General features: G+C 31.4%; 1 protein-coding gene across 6 annotated transcripts in view; it reads right to left on the minus strand.

The window, feature by feature from the left end:
- LOC139486836 (CD109 antigen-like) overlaps positions 1–21,051 on the minus strand; it is a 62,460-nt gene that overhangs the window by 11,978 nt on the left and 29,431 nt on the right. For 2 of the 6 annotated variants that reach the window (XM_071271842.1, XM_071271843.1), the window contains exons 20-21: positions 589–706; positions 216–329 (exon numbers count right to left, since the gene is read on the minus strand). In XM_071271842.1, coding sequence (XP_071127943.1) covers positions 216–329; positions 589–706 — 232 coding nt within the window. Of the gene's footprint in view, positions 1–215; positions 330–588; positions 707–3,939; positions 4,118–8,554; positions 8,730–16,639; positions 16,824–18,713; positions 18,886–21,051 lie in introns of all 6 variants that reach the window. The other 4 variants (XM_071271846.1, XM_071271844.1, XM_071271845.1 and 1 more) reach the window with 4 other exon arrangements.

Consider the following 21,051-nt stretch of genomic DNA (forward strand, 5'->3'; position numbering starts at 1 on the left):
TCACAGCCGTCTATTATATAAATTATTGTACTTTTATTTTCATAACAAAGAGGGGCTTATTTGTAGAGATCTGAAAACAAATTCTAGACATTTTCTTCAATATAAAAGATGAAACTTTTAGTACTAATAGTGAATAATTAAAAACACTACACGATAATACAATTTACTTGTTTTATTACTGTATTCTGTCAACCTTTCCTGAGTATTACACTTACGTCAGTATCACTAGTCAGGTAGTTAAAGACATTGGCCTGTAACACAACTTGTTCTCCTCGTACCACAGAGTACGGAAGATTAAGGCTTACAAAGAATGGCTTGAAGGCTTCGATCTGAAACAAAAATTATTAATAAATTGACGTATTTATATTTAATAGTTTTGCATTCTCAATATACATGTACAAGTATCTATAGTAAATATCAATTAAACTAATCACAAATTGGCGATATGAATTGCATATTGAAACTAACAATGTTTTACCAACGTCAATGGAGTATTTTTTAAAGATGGACGTTAAAGTTGATACAAAATCTCTTTCAAAGAGGCTATATTCTGTTATTACCCACTGTTATTTTGATTATTAAATTCACCTTGGCTGATGTAGAAGCTATTCCAAGTCCAGATACTTTATTGACAGCAAATGCACTAGCAACCCAAGATGTTATAGTGTCCGGAACGGTTGTTGATATTGTCACGTGACCATCAGATCTACAAGTTGAAACATTTACTGTGTTATAAAAGATAAATAAGTACAAAAATATAAGAAATAAAATGAACTGATTTCACTAAATTTGCTCAAAATTCATTTTTTACAACATAACTGAAATTATTTTAAAGCTTAGCATATCAAATACTGTTACGTGGAAAATTTTCATTAAAAATTTGAAAAAAATAATCAACTCAGAGCATATAGCAACATTTGACTTTCAATAATTGACAATAAACAGACTGAAAAAATCCTTTTAATACTATCATGTTTTTGTTACCTTTACTTAGCTTACAAAGTATTTCTTTAATATTAAATGAAAATATGTACTAGACGTTTGTTTTGTGAACTTTGTCCCTAAATACAAGTGCAAGTGCAGACAAATCACATTTTCAGCATAGACAGATAATTGATAAATATATAGGAAAAGAAAAGCAAAGAAAAGCATATTAAAATTCTAGCCATTATTATTATTTTTTAATAAGCAATTAAGCTCTAACATATTATCCAAATAAAATTCACGGACCAAACATATATTACCCTGTAGATTTATTCGTCCATAACCAAGTTTCTGGGAAAACTGTTCTAACTTTTGATGGGGTTTTCAATTGAGTAGTATGGCTTGGAGTAGGTTGTAAATTAGCTACAGCTCCTGGGCTTGGAGTAGGTAGTAGGTAGTTAAATTCTGGTAACCCACCCATTAAGAAACCATGATGTCGCATTGGAATGAATATTTCTTAAATAGAAAGACAAAATTCCCATGGCGTTTTTGTTTTCTTATATAATTCTTATACACAGTTAAATGAATCTCGTCAAAGTCTCATAATGTGTTACACAGGGGCTTTTTATTAACCCAAGACTTGTTATCAGCGCTAGTGAAGACAAAAGTAAAAAGTGAGAATAAGTTAATTGGCTAATTAAGTACTTGAAGTTATTTCCGCAATCAGATATATAGAATGAGCAAAGTAATACCCTCCAACCACCCACAAAATTAATAGAAATATACAGATAACATATCCATAAGTTTAGCTTTTTATCTTATGCTGTCAGTGGGCATTCTCTAGAATGGACCAAACATGCTCTTTCCCATGGGATTAAAATTACAAATCTATGAACACATATCTTTAAAGAACCAACATGTTACGGAATCAAAGTTTAAGCCACAAACAATATGATTTTTTTTTTATGTTAGCGCTCTATTTTATTAAATGTTTTGATATACACTGTTGATTGTATGAAACACTGAGTTTTTCAACCCCAGTTATGAATTGCCGAAGTTGTAATTGGCACAACTTTTCGGAATTTTCGGTTTTTAAATCTCTACAACATTGTTTTTGATTTTCCCTTCCACCTTTTTAATATCTAGTACCTCTGATACGCATGTCTGGCGCAGACAATACATATCCGAGACAGTTGTAATTTACTTACATTTTCATAGAAAAAAATTCAACTCAAGATTAAGACCTTTTCATCCTTTATTTTACTTGATACCAAATCACATTACTGTCTCTCTTCCAAATAACATGCATTCTATCATCAATCATTACCTAAGAGTGGTGTAAATTTTATATTGATACCTAGAAAATCAAATATCTTTTAGATACAAACATTTAGTGTCGCCCTTTTCGTTAAATAGTTTTAAAAGTTCAAAATTTTTTGTATATTTATAAGTTTTCCAAATTTCCCATTCTGTAAAAAAATATAAAATATTTGACCTAATCAAGTTTCCCTCATTCTCGTGCGATAGTCTAAAAGTATTTGACGTTTATAAGTTTTACACAAGTATTCCTCATTTTTGTCCAATAGTTGAATACATTTTAATTTTCTATAATTTTCCCAACTGTTACGCATTTTGAACATACGGACAAGATTGAAAGAATTATTCGATCTTTGTTTCGTAAAAAAGAGGATCGAAAAATCCATACCTCGTGGGAAAAAGGTCACAGAGATTTAAAACAAATACTTTCTGCTCATATTTTAACTTGGCAACACAGATATCAGGTTTGAATTTGCCTTTTAAAGTGCAATTGGTAGTCACACTCAAATTATGATATAATTAAAAGGAAGTTCAGTGCCTTTTATACAAACGTAGAGATTATGATTGATACTGAACATGTTAAATGTTATATTCATCCAAGCATTCTACAGCTTCATTTAGCGATACTCGTACCAACATGATCATACTGAATCGATACTTGTTTTGTAATTAAAGGCATATAATCTGACTCTTCTTTCTAATGATTGTTTCATTCTTCGTAAGTGGTTGTGTTCTATATAGTAGTAAAGTGGTTGTGTTCTATATAGTAGTAAATGAACACTTTGAAGCCTTTTTATTCGAGACACTAGTCCTTATTGCTTACACAGTTTTCAAAGATTATAATTAATTTTGATAATGGTTAATAGACGTGCAGTTCTCTATCTTTTTCGTCCTGACAAACCATATTTGTTTCACTAGAATACAAATTAAAAGAATCGGATTGTTAATCGAGAAAGTCCCGTAAAGGGAACTACAAGGCAAAACGGGCCTCCGTAATGGCTTTATGTTAACTTCATTTAGAAATAAGAATGCAGACAGCAACATTTCAATCTTAAGCTCTATAAATAACAAGTTAGGACAATGAATCATAGGTCGTGTTTCCTTTGTGCAATGCCAATAGCTTTTCTACTGCACTTTTTTTTCTATTCACCTACTACTTTACTGTCCACACTGACCAAGTTACTAATCACAATACATATGAAATTATCACGCTGCAAATATTATTTTTCTATTGATATAAACAATTCAACTTGAAAATTAATGTCGAAAAATGTGGTCAATTGTTAAGATTTTGTGAGACTGTAGCTTAAACGAAAAAATTGTCTTTATAAGACAATACAGAGGATGCAAATAAGCCAATATTTCATGGTAGATCTGACCTATATTGAAGAAGTATTTAAAAACAAACATTACTATTAAAACGAAATAAGCAAAAGAACTTTGTTTAAAAGTCTGTATAGAACACTAGATACGGTTATAGCGATTTAATTTTAATAAAAAGCAACAACAACAAAAGGTTATGTAAACAACAAGCAATTCTACTGATATATGCTCATGTCTGAAATGCAGCAGGATTTTTTTCAATGATCAAAAATGTTCAGGAGTGAACTTATGCAAAGATATATTATACCTCTTGTTAATTAAGGCTAAAGATATTAATTTAATGAAGCAAATACACATTAGAATAGAACTATGTACCCGACGGTTTTATTGGACCAAAGCCATGTTTCAGGAAAAACGGATCTTGTTCGTTTTACAGTTTGAAGCTGCTGCTGACCGCCTGTCATAAATGTTCCTCCTGCACCTCCTCCTGCCCCTCCGCCGAATGCCATTTGCGGTAATATTAGACCACTACAGGTAGCGCAACCGAAATATTCTAGCAATAAAAATTGAAAAAAAAGACGTTTGATATTGTATTCTTATTTTCCGAATATTTTAACATGTTAGGGATGATAAAGTACACTCACTGGATGCTCTACTTGCATACCACTGGTAGGCTAAATATCAATGAGAAGGCAACCCAACAAGCAAACACAATTACAAACAGGAAACTTTTGATTTCTTAAAAGTGTCTCAAAAGTAGTCTAAGACAAATTTGTATCAATGATAGACAAGTAGAATGATATACACCCATTATATACAATTGTATTTCATTACCGTCATAAAAAAATCGCATTTACAGTTACACCACGAACAAACCACGAATATCAAGAGGCTGTCACAACCACAGCAAACCGGATTTATTAACATTTATTTGTGTCCTGGCATTATCACAAGAACCATTACTGATGAATGGTGAAAGTGAAAATCGTCAATATCAAATCTGACCTCCATTTTGTCATCAGTATCAACTTATTAAAATTTGAAAAGCTTAGATTGAATGGTTCATGAGTAAATGCAACAACGTGAATGGAAACGCCATATTACGATCTTTCAAGGACCATAACTCCTGAACGGTAAAAAGTCAAAATCGTCATTATTAAACTTGACCTCTATTTTGTCAGCAGTAACAACATATAAAAATTTCAAAAGCTTTGGTTGAATGGTTCATGAGAAAATGCACGGACACGACTGGAAACACCATTTTTCAATCTTTCAAGAACCATAACTCCTGAACGGTAAAAGTCAAAATCGCCATTATTGAACTTGACCTCCATTTTGTCATCAGTAACAACATATAAAAATGTTGGAAACTTTGGTAGAACAGTTCATGCGTAAATGCATGGACACGACTGAAAACTCCATTTTTCAATCTTTCAAGAACCATAACTCCTGAAAGGTAAAAGTCGCCATTATTGAACTTGACCTTCATTTAGTTGTCAGTAACAACATATTAAAATTTTAAAAGCTTTGGTTGAACGGTTCATGAGTTAATGCACGGACAACATTTGATTGCCGCCCGCCCGCCTGCTCGCCCGCCGTACATTCCCAAATCAATAACCGAAATTTTTGTCACAAAAATCCGGTTAAAAATGTCTTACCTGTGATAAAATATACGTGGCAAAAAATACGTCACTTTTTGTGGCGTTGATACTATCACGTGATGCATAAACATTTCAAAGCTAGGGATGGGTAGATACGCTGAAACGTTGACCAAAAAGGACCTAAACCTTATAGTCGAAATCATCTTAGGTAAGCGTTGCATTAGTGAGATAGAATCAAAGTTTCTTTATAATGTTTTAATTTTTTGAACAGGGTCATTTAAGTAAGTATATCATGTTCATGTTTTACATTTTTGCCACTAAAAACTTTTATTGTAGACGTGTGATAGTTAGTTTCTTTTTATCCTACCAATCATCATATAAATTGTATTTGTAATATTTCAGTGCTCGAAAATGGCTTTAAATTATCATTATCTGGTCTTGAAATCAGCATTTTTTTGAGAATTTAAGTGACGTCTTTGGTATGGCAAAGGTATCCGCCGAACACAGATCCTTAACTTTTACTCGTTTTAATTTGTCTATTTAATTATCTTTTCTATCAATTGAGAAAGTTCGGTTTCAAGGGAATATTCCTTGCTTACTATTACATATTTTGCTATGTCAATCCAGAATTTCTTTTTAAAAAGGAGCTGTAAGAAAATACATAGATCTACCAGATGTATTATTATTTTAAAATTATTTCAAAACTCTAGTGCACTCAGATTCTGTTATATCTGTGTTGCAAATAATTTTTTTCTGCTTCTGTAAGCTTACAAATAAAATCTTAGTTACAAAAGTATGAATGACCTGAATATTTATCAAGGTCTACTTTTGACCAGTAGTTTTTCTTGTGATGTAAGTTCCATGTCGATTACAACTAAAAAAAATCATGATTGCGTTTTACTGATGACAATTAAGAAATATTTTGAATTCTTTTCATTGCACTCGTCATGTAATTGTATAATAGAGATCCCCTTCTTTAATTGTCAGTACTTGGAATATTTAAAGGTTGCACATCTAAGTTGACTTTTAATAGTAAAGTAAGAATAATATCGTTTCAAATAGTGATATTGACCATCATGTTCTGTTAAAAATACGTTTAATTATTTCCACATAATCGTTATCTGTCTGTAAATCTGGGTTAATTTCCGGGGAAATGGGACCCTTTTCACTACATTTCCCCCCAGACAGTGTCAATTTAACAATACAAATAAGAAGATGTGATTTGATTGCCAATGACACAATCCTCCATAAGAGAACAAATGACAGAAAATTATAGATCCCCGTACCGTACTGCCTTTACCAATGAGCAAAACACATACCACACAGTAAGCTATAAAAGTCAATTTAACAAGACTATGATCCGTTTTATGAATGGTATTGTACGGCTGTTTTGTTTACACTGCTGGCAATAAAAAAAGATAACCTAGTAGCATTGTATTAGACAAATTTCTTCTATCTTCTTATAATCTCGTATGTTTAATATTATATACTTATTATATCTTAAATCCCCATTTTTTTTTTAAATTCAAGAAGAATTCATGTCAGTGTTAGAGTTTGTTTTCCTAATTTAACCCCCATTCTGAACTCTATACTGAAAAATATTCCTGGATCCAAGCAAGAAACTAAATACTAGTAGGCAGATGTCGTATTCGTAAGGCTTTGGACAAACTGTCATAATGACACTACATGAAAACATAAATAATGTTTATTTAATATGTTATTTACAAAAGTTAACCCCAAAATCCAATAAATATGAATCGACCAAAATGCAGTAAAGAATTCCGGTAGGAAACAATTAAGAACATTTTGTCATCCAATTAAGGAATAAAAAAGTTTGAAAAGTAATCAACACAATGCCTTTTTGAAAATTTGACATAATACAATTTTCTATAATTGTTGTAATACAAGAAAAACCTAATGCAGAACTTCAAGTGTCATTTGTTTCAATATTTTCGAATTGAATATTTCCCTTTTTTTATCTGCGAAAAGTAAAACCGATATTAACGCCATATTGCACAACATGTCTAAAAGGAGTAAGGAAAATTACCAACAGGAAAACAACAATTCAAAATTTAATACATGTTTAAGTTAAACGGTGTCGGAAATTTGAACGTAGTAAAAGAATGAACCTTTGCAGATATATTTTTTTTTTTATAGAAGATCAACTAATACTTAAAGCAAAGAATGAATCTATAAATTAAACCTAAATATATTTATATATATGCCCAATGGTTTTATTGAACCATAGCCATGTTTATGGAAAAACCGATCGTGTTCCTTTGACAGTTTGTCTAGAAATCTAAACGACAATATTTAACTCAGATATTGCTTATGGCTGTATCTAACTGTTTTATATCTTGATCGCTTAAGTTTCTAGAATGTATTAGATAATAATTTGAGATCATGTTGATAAAAAATGAATAAATGATACACACACAACAACTTCAGTTTAAACCGTTCAAATAGTCAAAAACATTACATGTTTCCAAATCTTGAAATATAATGGATATGAATGGATGTGTCCCTGTCTTACAAACTAAGTCCTTGCGAATTAGAAAAAAAATATATATAATTAAATTCAACGAAGTAAGTTTTCCATAATTCTGGATAATGTTTTTCAAAGTTTTGGTGTAACAAGAGATAACAATATTAAATATTAGAAGTCTGTGAGAACTGAATTGATATGTTCGTGTATGATGATGTAGCTCATTAACCATATATAATAAAGACCTATGGTGTTTTGATTTAAGGTACTTGTATCATGTCTTTGAGGTCAAGGTCATAGATACAATTGATATTCTAGATTTTGACCTTTGCTTTTACTTCATATGTATGCATATTAAATGGAACTTTTTACATTGGACTAAGTAATAAGACATTTAAAAAGCCACCAGAAGTGACATCGTATACGTTAATCATACAAGTAAATAGGAAACAATAGTTAGTGATATATGATTCAGCCATATCTTTTGTATTAAAGTCGTTCATTAAGAGTGATGTTGAAAAACGTCATTCACCTATGTGTAGTAAGCCGAAAAATGTTTTTATCGACGTTTTCATTTATTAATTTCTATTAAAGTATGATATACGGTAAACTGTCTAATAAAGGAAAGACATGTATATTTGTTTGTGAAATTATTAGAACATGCAGGAAATAGTCTAACTCCAATCGTTTCTTCTATTAAACAGAAATTAAAAAGAGTCAAAATTGCATTGAACTGGAAGGTCTCCCACAAAACAGTTTTATATGCCATTGTTCAAATTACATTTCCCGCTATTAGCACTAGCTTAATAAAAAGCATAAACTATAATAGTATGTTAAACACGATAAGTGCGCATTGATAAAAAACGGCTGAACATACAATGATAATGTTAGCAAAGAAAAATACCCAGTTGTTTTATTTGTCCAAAGCCATGTTTCGGGAAAGCTTTTCCTTATTTTAGTAACTTCTTTAAGATTTGATCCCCTGTCAGGTCCGTTAAGATTAGATGAAGGAGTAGGCTGCATCATAAGTCCTCCCCCAAAGCCCATCTGCGGACGCATCATTTCCCATATAGGAATAGCTGTGGATTAGATGAACTGTAGAAATCATTGTGTTTCACTTACTTTAGATACTTTTTACAGAGTTGGTAAATAACTTTCTTTTGATTATTGCCATTCTTAGATATTCCTTTCTTTATCATTCACATCATAGCTCACGAAGAGAACTTTTGTTAATGCATCCTTCGCTGTGTATCGAATCATAGTTATTTCATTGTAATTTACTTCAAATTGCTCTTTCCATTTTTAAACGTTACTCAATGTATTAAAGACAATGTTGACATCGATAGAAAATACTATCTATTGGTCAACTATGTATCTCCTACGCTTCTTATTAATATATGAGTACTTATATGAATTATGAATTTTAAAATCATGTATTTATTGTACTTCCTATCAAGGTTGTTGTATTGTTAAAAATCAGACATAAACTTCATATGGATAGTTTGATAAAACAGAGAATGGAATATGTCAAAGAGACAACACCCCGACCAAAGAGCAGACAACAGCTGAAGGCTACCAATGGGTCTTCAACGAAGCGAGAAAATCCAGGCCCGGAGGTGGCCCTCAGCTATCTCCTTAATAAAATTGTGTTCTAGTTCAGTGAAAATGGACGTCACACTAAACGCTCAAACATATAAATGAACTAAAATTAAAAAAACGAACAAGACTAACAAAAAATAGAGGCTCCCTCCCCCTCCATTATATCTCTAGCCAATGGAGAATAAAGAAACACATAGCAATACGCACAGTGACACTCAGTTTAAAAGAAGTTCGATGTCAGAAAATGTAAAAAGATAACCACTCAAAATGACAATGATACACACTTTTACACAGAACCACTAGCCGTTGTTGACATGCAAACTCCAGACCTGTAGTTTAGTCGGAATTTTCCGCCTTTATTCTATTATATTTTGGACAGGATGTTTTAATAGTTGCTCACATTTATCAACCAAATAGTTTATTTGGTTTCATTTCAGTTATATGTATCAACTTGAACAGTGTCCACTTGCCATTTCTCTACAGTAACAAAAACTCTCTGCGGCATGTTATGTTATATTTCAATTTATAAGTTACGTTCTTTTGTATTTAAACTATACAAACTAAGTTAACAGGGGTGTTCCCCTGACACAAATAAAAAGGATAAACGACTGAAATCGACTGTGTCATTGTCAATCATACCATATCTTCTTATTTCTATATTAATATTAATTTTATGATAACCATCACTAATTGTTTGACCTATGCAAAACACAGCAACATGCCCTTTGCAGTCTTAGATATTTAGATAACATATAGTCGTCATATATGTTAATTACCCAATCAAATTTCATTAATGAGCGTGACATGTTGAGTGTCTGAGGATGCACATAGCTAGGAAGGTAAAGCAATAAACGCTTACCCAATCACGCTTCTTTTTGATTTTTTTACACCTGAATCTGTATCTTCTTAATCAATTTATGAGAAACTAAGAACTGTAATTAACTGTTGGGTCTTATTTATGACGAGATTCTCCTTTGTTCAATTTCACTCATTAAACGTTAAAAAGGACCATCGTACAAACAATTAATTAACAACTGAACAAAGTAGAGTATATAGAATGAAATTCAAAACAGTGTGGCTGTGGCCATTGATTGACACATTAAATTCATCCATTGACTTGGACAATTTACGTGAACGTTTGTCTGTAACGACCACTGTTTACGACGTACCTACGATAGACATTTAAACTGTGGGGTCACCAAAGGTTTCTTAACGCCTTTAATTATAAAATAATTCGAAAAATTAATCAGGAATAACCTTTATGTTTTGATTTATATAATTGATATAAATCAAAACATCGTTTTATTTCTGATTAATTTTTCGAATTACTTTATTAAGGTGTTGAGAACCTTTGGTGACCCCATAGTTTAAGTGTCTTTAAAAAGTGAGCAGTGGTCGTTTGATACAAACGTTCACCTAAATTGTCCCAGTCAATGGATGAATTTGATGTGTCAATCAATGGCCACAGCCACACTGTTTTGAATTTCATTCTATTTTGAGAAAGAGAGTATAAACTGCAGTAACTTTATACTAGTAGATGTTCCGCCTATTACCATTCTTGGTAAAGAATTAATCATCCCTCCGGCTGGCATCATGCCTTTTTCAAATAGTGACAAAGGTCTATAAATATGCACTATAAATACATATTAAAATTTGATTAGATATATAATTATCGACGTATTGGACTGAACCTACTTACCCTAAAATACCCTTAAAGCTGCGACTTTGATAATAGGTAGCGTTTACTTGATGAATTGAATTGGTATTCTTTCAAAAGAATGTATGAAAGTGTAGATCAAAACCACTATTTTAAAGCTGCTTTATATGCTACATTCTGCAATTTCAAGCTTTCATATCTAACAATTCTTCAATTTAGATAAAGCAAACGTGAACTAGCTTACTTGTTCATGAATTTTACAATAAAATTGAGAATGGAAATGGGGAATGTGCCAAAGAGACAACAACCCGACCATAGAAAAAAACAACAGCAGAAGGTCACCAACAGGTCTTCAATGTAGCGAGAAATTCCCGCACCCGGAGGCGTCCTTCAACTTGCCCCTAAACAAATATATACTAGTTCAGTGATCATGAACGCCATACTAATTTCCAAATTGTACACAAGAAACTAAAATTAAAATAATACAAGACTAACAAAGGCCAGAGGCTCCTGACTTGGGACAGGCGCAAAAATGCGGCGGGGTTAAACATGTTTGTGAGATCTCAACCCTCCCCCTATACCTCTAGCCAATGTAGATAAGTAAACGCATAACAATACGCACATTAAAATTCAGTTCAAGAGAAGTCCGAGTCTGATGTCAGAAGATGTAACCAAAGAAAATAAATAAAATGACAATAATACATAGATAACAACATACTACTAGCAGTTAACTGACATGCCAGCTCCAGACTTCAATTAAACTGACTGAAAGATTATGATTTCATCATATGAACATCAGGCACAATCCTTCCCGTTAGGGGTTTAGTATCATACCATCACTATACTAATTAGTTATTAAAGGTACATCAATATACTAATCAGTTATCAAAGGTACCAGGCTTATAACTTGATACCCCAGACGCGCGATTCGTCTACATAAGAAGACTCATCAGTGACGCTATCAAAATAGTAAGAAAGCCAAACAAGTTAAGAAATAAATCCTCCATGTCATGCTCTGTGCTCATTTTAACACGAGTAGGCATTATATATGTCGTTTTTTTTACACTAAACGTTAGGGAATTATTTTGATTGTAATAGGAGGAATTTAGTATTTTTATAGGTTGAAGAGTACAAAAATACCTTTAAAATGTGAGACTGTTTCCTTTTCCTCCCCATTGAGTCTTTACATTACATTTTCATATTGATAAGCAATATACTATACAAGTTTATGAAAGCTGCTAAAATGTATAATTTTATTTGGATAACAAAGAAAATAACGAGAATATAATCAGTAAGTTTGTGCGCATATGTCACACTTATGTGCTGAGTGAGAACACTGCTTTGTTTACAAAGCGTAATAGCAACGTCAAATTATATCAAGTTGAAGAGCATTGAGGACCCATAATTCCAAACAGTTGTGTTAAATACGACTAAGGTAATCTATGCCTGGGATAAGAACATCCTTAGTATTTGTATAATTCGTAATTTTGCAAACGGTTAATTTATAAGAAAGACCATATCATTGATTTTCATGTCAACACCGAAGTGCTGACTACTGGGCTGGTGATACTCTCGGGAACGAAACGTCCACCAGCACTGTGATCGACCCAGTGGTGTAAGTAGTTATCAAAGCTACCAGGCTTATAATTTGAAACGGCAGACGCGCGTTTAGTCTACATTAGACTCATCAGTGACGCTCAGCTCAAAATAACTAGAAAGCCAAACCAGTATAAAGTTGAAGAGCATTGAGCATTCAATATTCCCAAAACATTGTGCCAAAAATAGGTATTGTATGTCTGATATAAGAAAATCCTTAGTATTTTGAATAATTCGTACATGTTAAATATTAAACAAACGAAGACGACAAAGCATTGTATTGGTAAAATGAAAGATATAAATAAAGTAAACGCAAATAAAGGAATAACTTGATAAGATTAAAGGGCACATGCAAATTAGTTCTTTGCCACCAAAGCGTTTGCAAACCCCATTGTCCACACGTCAAGCAGGTTTGTAATGTCATACGCATATCTCAGATTTTCTTGATCTTAGAAATGTATAGTTATCCCTATAACTGTTAACCGGGAAATACAAATGTTTTTTTTTAAATTTCACTCAATAGAGCTCAAAATTTAAAAACATGCTTTTTGACATAAATCAATTTTATGTATTATATATTTCTGAATATGCAGTATATTTTATAATTGGAACAAATACACAAACATTTAAAAAACATTATTTGTGAATCAGAATTTGTTAAAAAAAAAATGTAAATTATGAAAAGTGAGTAAACTGCATGAATAACTCATAACCAGAAAAAAACATTTGACTCTCATCTCGAATAAAATTTAATTAATATTGAAAAAGGGTATACAAGTTTTACAGATGACGTAGTTATTGAAACAAAGTTACGAATTTCTAGCATTGTTTTCAGAAAAATAATAATAACCAAAGTATACGAATTGCATCTTATTTATTTATGAACAAAATCTAGCTGTATAATATAACATTTTATCCAACATTACATAATTCCTTCAGAAATTACACATATTCAAACTGTTAACTAATTCAATTTGATTGAATCCTTACTTATTTTCTGTAGTATTTTGTTTTATTAAAACCTTGAATCATTTTTGTTCATAATTTATCACTAAAAATTAAAAATATAAAAAAAGTGTCAACTTATGACGTAATAACTTCAGGAAAAGACCTGGTCAATATCATTGCGCATGAAAATAAGATAATCCGCTAACGATTCAGCTTGTTAATTTGCACCGCTGTTGTTTGAATCGCATATTTATTTGTTTTTCTTTTGAAACAAAATAGCGGAAACAAATTATGTGGTTCATATGGCTAATTATTTTAAAGAAAATATTGTAATGTATATGTAGCACTAGGAGGTGCGATGGGGACACTAAAGTGCGATGTTCTTCACCGGAATGCGATGGTTTGCTCGCTGATTTGCGATATAAAAGACGAGTGATTGCTATTTAATAATTTACATGTTCAATTATCATGAGAGCTTTTTTTATGAATAAGTTTATAACTTATTATAATATTTTTCTCCCGTTGCAATAAAATAAATGATGGTCTTTCTTATTCATTGCTTTTTTAAAACGATTTTTAAACTATAAGAACACTAGGTCGTTACAGTCAGAACTGAAAATGCAATGACCTTTCGTAATGATTGTTTTATTTTATTTAACAGGTTATCCTTTTGATTTTTACATTTAAACAATATCAAATTGACCTCTACATCGGTATGTGAACATGAAAAAACATTGAAAGAAGGATTTTTATATATTCCATCGCACTTCAGCGTAACCAACATCGCAATTCAGCAGCATAGTGATCAACAAGATAGAGTCACAATCCCACCATTGCAATACGGCGTGATAAAAAACACTTCTAACCATCGCACCTCACACGCGGTTTGGAGTACCATCGCATTTCAGAGTTCCATATCTATAGAATAAATTCTAGTGTTAAGGATATTTCCGTTTATGAAGGTGTGTATTTCGTAAGTGTAAATTGTGGAGTTGAGAGTAATTTAATACAGTGAATTCTGGGTATGAAAGCTTCTTGAAAAAAGTATTTTCTCGGAAGAAATTCTAGGCTAATATTTTTAGGTTAAAAACAATTCTCATGGTAATACCAGTTCCTTTAGAGTCAATTATCGGGTTAAGAATTGTTCCATAATAAGATTTTGACAACGATAAAGATTGTTTAAGATAATCTGATACGTTTTTTTCTTCATTAAATCTATAAAGTTATGAAACAACACAGTATTTGAAATTTTAGTAATGCAGTTTTAAAACTCAAAATAGATTGGTTGGTTGTTTCGTTTACCTCAGTTTTATTACACCATAGCCATGTTTCAGGGAAAAATGATCGACTTCGTTTGACAGTCTGTAATTCTGATGGGGGGCGTAATATTGTGCCATTCACAGTGCCAAACAGAAGGTGAAATCCTCCACCAAACGAAGAACAACTACTCGTTACTGAAATAGTAAGATAATCCTTATATAATGAACTAGAGGCTCCAAGGAGATTGCTGTGCCCGATTATCAGCTATGCATAATAAGTCAGGTGCGGATCCAGAGGGGGGGTTCCGGGGGTTGGAACCCCCTTTTTTTGGACGATCAATGCATTTGAATGGGGACATGTTATTGGAACCCCCCCTTTTTCCTGGGTTAGGACCCCCCCCTTTTTAAAATGGCTGGATCCGCCCCTGGAAGTTGATTTATATACTTGAAGCACAGCGTAAGTCAGATATCAAATTAAATAAACAGCGCTGTTGTAGTTCAACTTAAAATGGACGTGTAAAAACAATCACATTTCATGACTCACCAAAATAACCAGTCATAGATGAATACTTTAACTGAATTCGATTTAATTCATTTTAAATATTTACTCTTTATATTTATGGCATGTGATACAACATAACAAAATAAAAATTAACAATATCAACAAGATCATTAATATACCTAATAAGAGTTAATATTTCAAGCGTCCCCTGTCCTCAGTTATATATACTGTTTTAAAAAGGATCCTAGTTTATTCAACTGAATGTGTGATCTTGGGTTGAATTTTATCTTTATCTTTAGATCTGTGAAGTGCATATTCTCATATATCAAAAATTCTAAATAAACTTTTCTATTGATACTGGTATTATCAAAATATAAACAGAAATGAATCTCATCTTCAATTTGTTTGCAGTTTTTGCATGATCTTTCTTCTCTTAGTATTTTAAGATATCTTTCCTTTTCTATAAATAAATTGTGTCCCTTACTCTAAATTTTGTAATTAGTTTGCTAAATTAAAATTTTTCTTCTGTATTATTTAGTTTCACATGTTTATAAATTTTGCTGTTATTCTCTATATCTGATACTTTATCGTTTATTAACTTTACTAAATGCATCAAGTTTATTTTAGAAGTATTGTATTCTGTTATATATGATTCAAATAATTTTGTTTAGAAAAGTATTATCATTGTAGAACCAGCAAAGGAAAGATTTTTAAAATCTAACAAACTTTAGACATGCTCACTTTTGAACTTTGACCGTGATTAAATGCGTGAACCATACAATTAAATAGGAAACAAAAGCTAGTGATATATGATTGAGCAGTATGCTATGTATTAAAGTCGTTAAGTAGGAAAAATGTCATTCATCTATATGTGAAATGTTCGTATCGACATTATCATGTATTATATTTATTGTAGTATACTAAACAATTTACTTTCTAATAAAGGAAGACGGGTATATTTTTCTAGGAAATTATTAGAATAAAATAATCATAGATACCAGGATAAAAATGTTATTTTTACGCCAGACGCGCGTTTCGTCTACAAAAGACTCATCAGTGACGCTCGAATCAAAAAAATGTTTAAGAGGCCAAATAGAGAACGAAGTTGAAGAGCATTGAGGACCAAACATTCCTAAAAGTTCTGCCAAATACAGGTAAGGTAATCTATTCCTGGGAATATACATGCATTAGTCTAACTTCAAACTTTTCCTCTTTTAAATAGAAATTAAAAAGAGTTAAAATTGCTTTCAATTAATACGACTCAGACAAAATAGTTTTTCATGCAAGTGATCCGATTTCATTTCACGCTATTACCACTAGCTTAATATAAGCATAACTTATAACACTATTCTAAACTCGATAAGTGTGCATTGTTTAAAAGGAATAAGCATAAAATGATAATGATCTTAAACTAGCAATGCGAAATACCCAGTTGTTTTATTTGTCCAAAGCCATGTTTCGGGAAAGCTTTTCCTTATTTTAGTAACTTCTTTAAGTTTTGAATTTGATCCTCTGTCAGGTCCGTTAAAATTAGGCGAAGGAGCAGATGGCAATATCATTCCTCCGCCAAAGGCAAACTGAGGACGCATCATTTCCCATATAGGAATGATAGCTGTGGATTAAACAATATGTAGAAATTACTGTGTTCCACTTACTTCAGATTTCAGAATGATTAAATACCTTTTTTTTATTGGCTTTCCTTTCTAAGTCGCAATATAGCACACGAAGAAACATTTGTTAATTCATCCTTCGCTTTGTATGGAATCATAGTTATTTCATTGATTATTCAAATTGCTGATCTCATTTTTAAACTTTTAAAGTATTTTGATATATCAAAGACAATTTTCACATCCACAGAAACTGATATCTGTTGGCCATCTATGTATCTTCTACGCTTCATATTCATATTTGAGGACCATTTCAAATTATAGTTGGACCATCTTTAAGACGACAAGCCTGATTTGAATGTTTGAGTTTAAAAAAAAATCTGATTTTAAACAATTAAAATATAATTGATATTGATTTCCGTTCACGAATCGAATTTTTGAAATTACCTCAATCAAGTGCACTGCAAACCAAAAGTTTGGGAAGCTAGACAATATAAAATATTTGAGAGGAAAAAAGCAGCATTAAACTCTGGTCAATTTCTCCTAGCAATGCATCCCTCATCATTCATGTGAAACATTTTTTTAAATAAAAGACAGTTGTTATCCATTCATTTGATGTGTTTATCCTTTTGATTTTGCCGTTTGCCTAGGGACTTGCCGTTAAGAATATTACTCGGAGTTCGGTATTATTGTAATTCAACTTTTTATGATATCAGGACCAAATACTGGCTACAGTCAAATGATTCCCTTGTAATTCATAGTGAGACTGGTAAAATTGTTACTGCTAGTTATTGATCTGAAGCCAAGAGGATCAGGTTGGTTAATTCTTCCTTGACAGATGAAGATATAAGAAGATGAGACAAAAATCCAATAACATACAGCTTACTAAAATTGGTACAAAACTATTAATTGAATTGTTCAATATTTGCTCCTATTATATAATATCTGATGTAATTCCATTTGTACTATTTTTACTATTCAATTAATTTTCGATTTTTTTCTATATTTGTTTTTTTCTTTCTTTTTGTCATCAAAGAAAATTAAATGATTAAGAAATAAGTGATGCAAACCACAGTAAGGGCTACAATAACACGAATTTAATGTTAAAATTACAATAAAGTATAGCTTCATCAATTATTTCGATTCTGATTAGGACAATAAAGATAATGTCTATGTCCAATGTGTATAAGTGTAGATCGTTTGTGTAGGCTCTTCCATGAACCTGCCTTTTTTGTTTGTAAACACGCAAACGATAGGCAATGTGATTTTTCAGATGAATGACTTTTTGACAGCCAGCATAAACGTTTGTCGTATCTAGGTCAAATATGTCAGATTGCAACACATTTTAGTCATAATAAATGAATTGGTTACAACATGTGTATCATTTAAGAGTTTGGAAGTGTTTTAAGTTAATGAGATATATTAAATGTATGCCAATTTGATAAAATTCTTTATTTTGCAGTAGTCAATATACGCATGTGCAAACACATTTTATTGGATTTAGAGTATGGGTTTATTCACAAGGCGAAAGAAGCACGTCATATTAAAATTTGTAATAATACTTGAAAGCAAACTAAGTCCTCGCTTTTTATTTCTCAAAATTTTAACTGCTTCTTATATAGAATCTTTTCTATCCTATTACAACTGACTTGAGTACATGTTTTTGTCCATGATATGTAATACATATTTCCCATTGTTTGTTGATTAATATTGTTGTAACTGCAAAGATTGTTTATACAATTTCCACAAACACGGTTTTTTTTTATATTCAATACGATATGATCGAAAATGTGAATTACTCCAGCTTAAAAAAACATTTCTAGCAGAAGTAAACAATCTAGCTAAGAGTTTTTCATAGAAGAATTAAGTGAAAAGCGATAATATTTTTAAGATACCCAATTGTTTTATTTGTCCAAAGCCATGTTTCTGGGAAAATTTGTCTAACACAGCCAACTTCTTTTAACTTAGAAGATGTTCCGCCATTTACCATACTTGGTAAAGAATTAATCATCCCTCCTGCTTGTATCATGCCTTTTTCAAACAACGGCAAAGGTCTATAAAGATGCACTATAAAACACATACTTAAATTCAATAAGATATATACTTATGGACGTATTGGACGGGACCTACTTATCATAAAATACCATCAAAGCTGGGACTTTGATAATAGGTAGCGTTTAATTGATGACTTGCATTTGTTTACTTTCAAAAGAATTTATGAAAGTGTAGAACGTTACAAAACCACTACTTCGTAGCCCCCCTGCTTTCTATGTTAAATTCTGCAATTTCAAGCATTCATATCGTATTAGTCTTAAGTTCTAATAAAGTCAATATGGACTAGCTTACATGCTCATTAATTTTACAATGTATACATGAATTTACGTAGATATGTAACAAATGAAGACGACAGTGCTTTGCTTTGCAAAGTAAACGCATATAAAAAGGTACCTTTATTAACTTAAAATGCACATGCAAATGCCTTTTTTGCCACCAAAGCGTTTTAAAACCCAAAGTTTATACGTCATGCAGGTTTGTAATGTCATACGCTTATCTCAGATTTCCCTGATCTCGGAAATGTACCTAACCGTTGACTGGGAAATACAAAATTCGTTTTTATTTTTTCCCAATAGAGCTAAATATTTAATATCATGTTTATTTTGATATGTAGTTTATAATTATAACATATACAAAAACATGAAATAAATATCATATGTGGATTATAATTTGTAAATTATGAAAAGTGAGTAAACTACGAATTTCTAACATTGTAAGTAGAGAAATAATATTAACCAAAGTCGACAAAAGGTAACTGTATTTGAGTGATTCGCTATCTAATATCAAACGTCAATAATATTTTATCCAACAATTAAATTCAGTAATTCATTTAATTAAAAAATTAAGCGCTGATAGATTGATGTAGCCCTAGTAACATTTTTCAAGTTGACATTCAAAGATTGTTTAACTGTGTTTAATTGGTAAATTTAGACAAGATAATGACATAAAATTATCATATATTATAAATATTTATACGTGATATCCTGGATTGTTCTATGACCTTTACCATTATAAAAATCCTTCCAATTTGATAAATAGTTCAAAATTATATAAACTTTTATTATGGTTTTCTTTCATAGAAATACAATTTAGACTGAACTGAATTTCTCTTATAAACATTGTCAATGGTTAGAATACTGATCTTTTGTATATTGTAACGAATGTAAAAAATGATAAGACTTATCACTGTGAAAGATTAGTGTAAACATAGGTAGACTGCTGTAGAAATTACACGTATTCAAACTGTTCACTAATTTAATTTGATCTTTACTTATTTTCTGTAATCTTTTATCTTATTAAAGCCTTGAAACTATCATGTACATAATATATCACTTCAAATTGAAAATGTTAAAAAACAAGAATGTGTCCCCAGTACACGAATGCCCCACTCGCACTATCATTTTCTATGTTCAGTGGACCGTGAAATTGGGGTAAACCCTCTAATTTGGCATTAAAATTAAAAAGATCATATCATAGGGAACTTGTATACTAAGTTTGAAGTCGATTGGACTTCAACTTCATCAAAAACTACCTTGACCAAAAACTTTAACCTGAAGCGGGACAGACGGACGAACGAACGGACGGACGAACGGACGCACAGACCAGAAAACATTATGCCCCTCTACTATCGTAGGTGGGGCATAAAAAAGATCGGTTTTGATTTTCTAATTGTTAACTTATGACTTTTCAACATTGAGAAAAGATCTACATCATTGCGCAAAAATATTTTAAAATCTTCATTTGTTGTTCTTTGAAGAAAACTAGAGGACACACATTAATTGGTTTCTTATGGCTATTACTTAAAACATAATAATGGAATTGATAAATCTAGAATAAATTCTCGAATTACGGGTATTTCCGTTATGAAGGTGCGTATGCCTGTAAATTGTCGAGTTGAGAGTAATTCAATACAATGAATTCTGGGTATGTTATTAGAAGTTAATCGAAATAGTAATTTCCTTGGTAGAAATTCTAGGTTAATAGTATTTGGTTACAAGAAATTGTCTGTTTATTGGAGAAAATTCCCGGGTTTATAATTTTCGTAAGAGTAAATTTTCAGATTAAGAATTATTCTGCAATAAGTGTATGACAAGGAAAAAGGCTGTTCAAGGTAAACTTAAACTTTTTTTTTATATATTCTATAAAGAGACTACACGGTTTTTAAATTCCAGTAATGCA

This window comes from Mytilus edulis, chromosome 8, assembly GCF_963676685.1.
Source record: "Mytilus edulis chromosome 8, xbMytEdul2.2, whole genome shotgun sequence".
Lineage (NCBI taxonomy): Eukaryota > Metazoa > Mollusca > Bivalvia > Mytilida > Mytilidae > Mytilus > Mytilus edulis.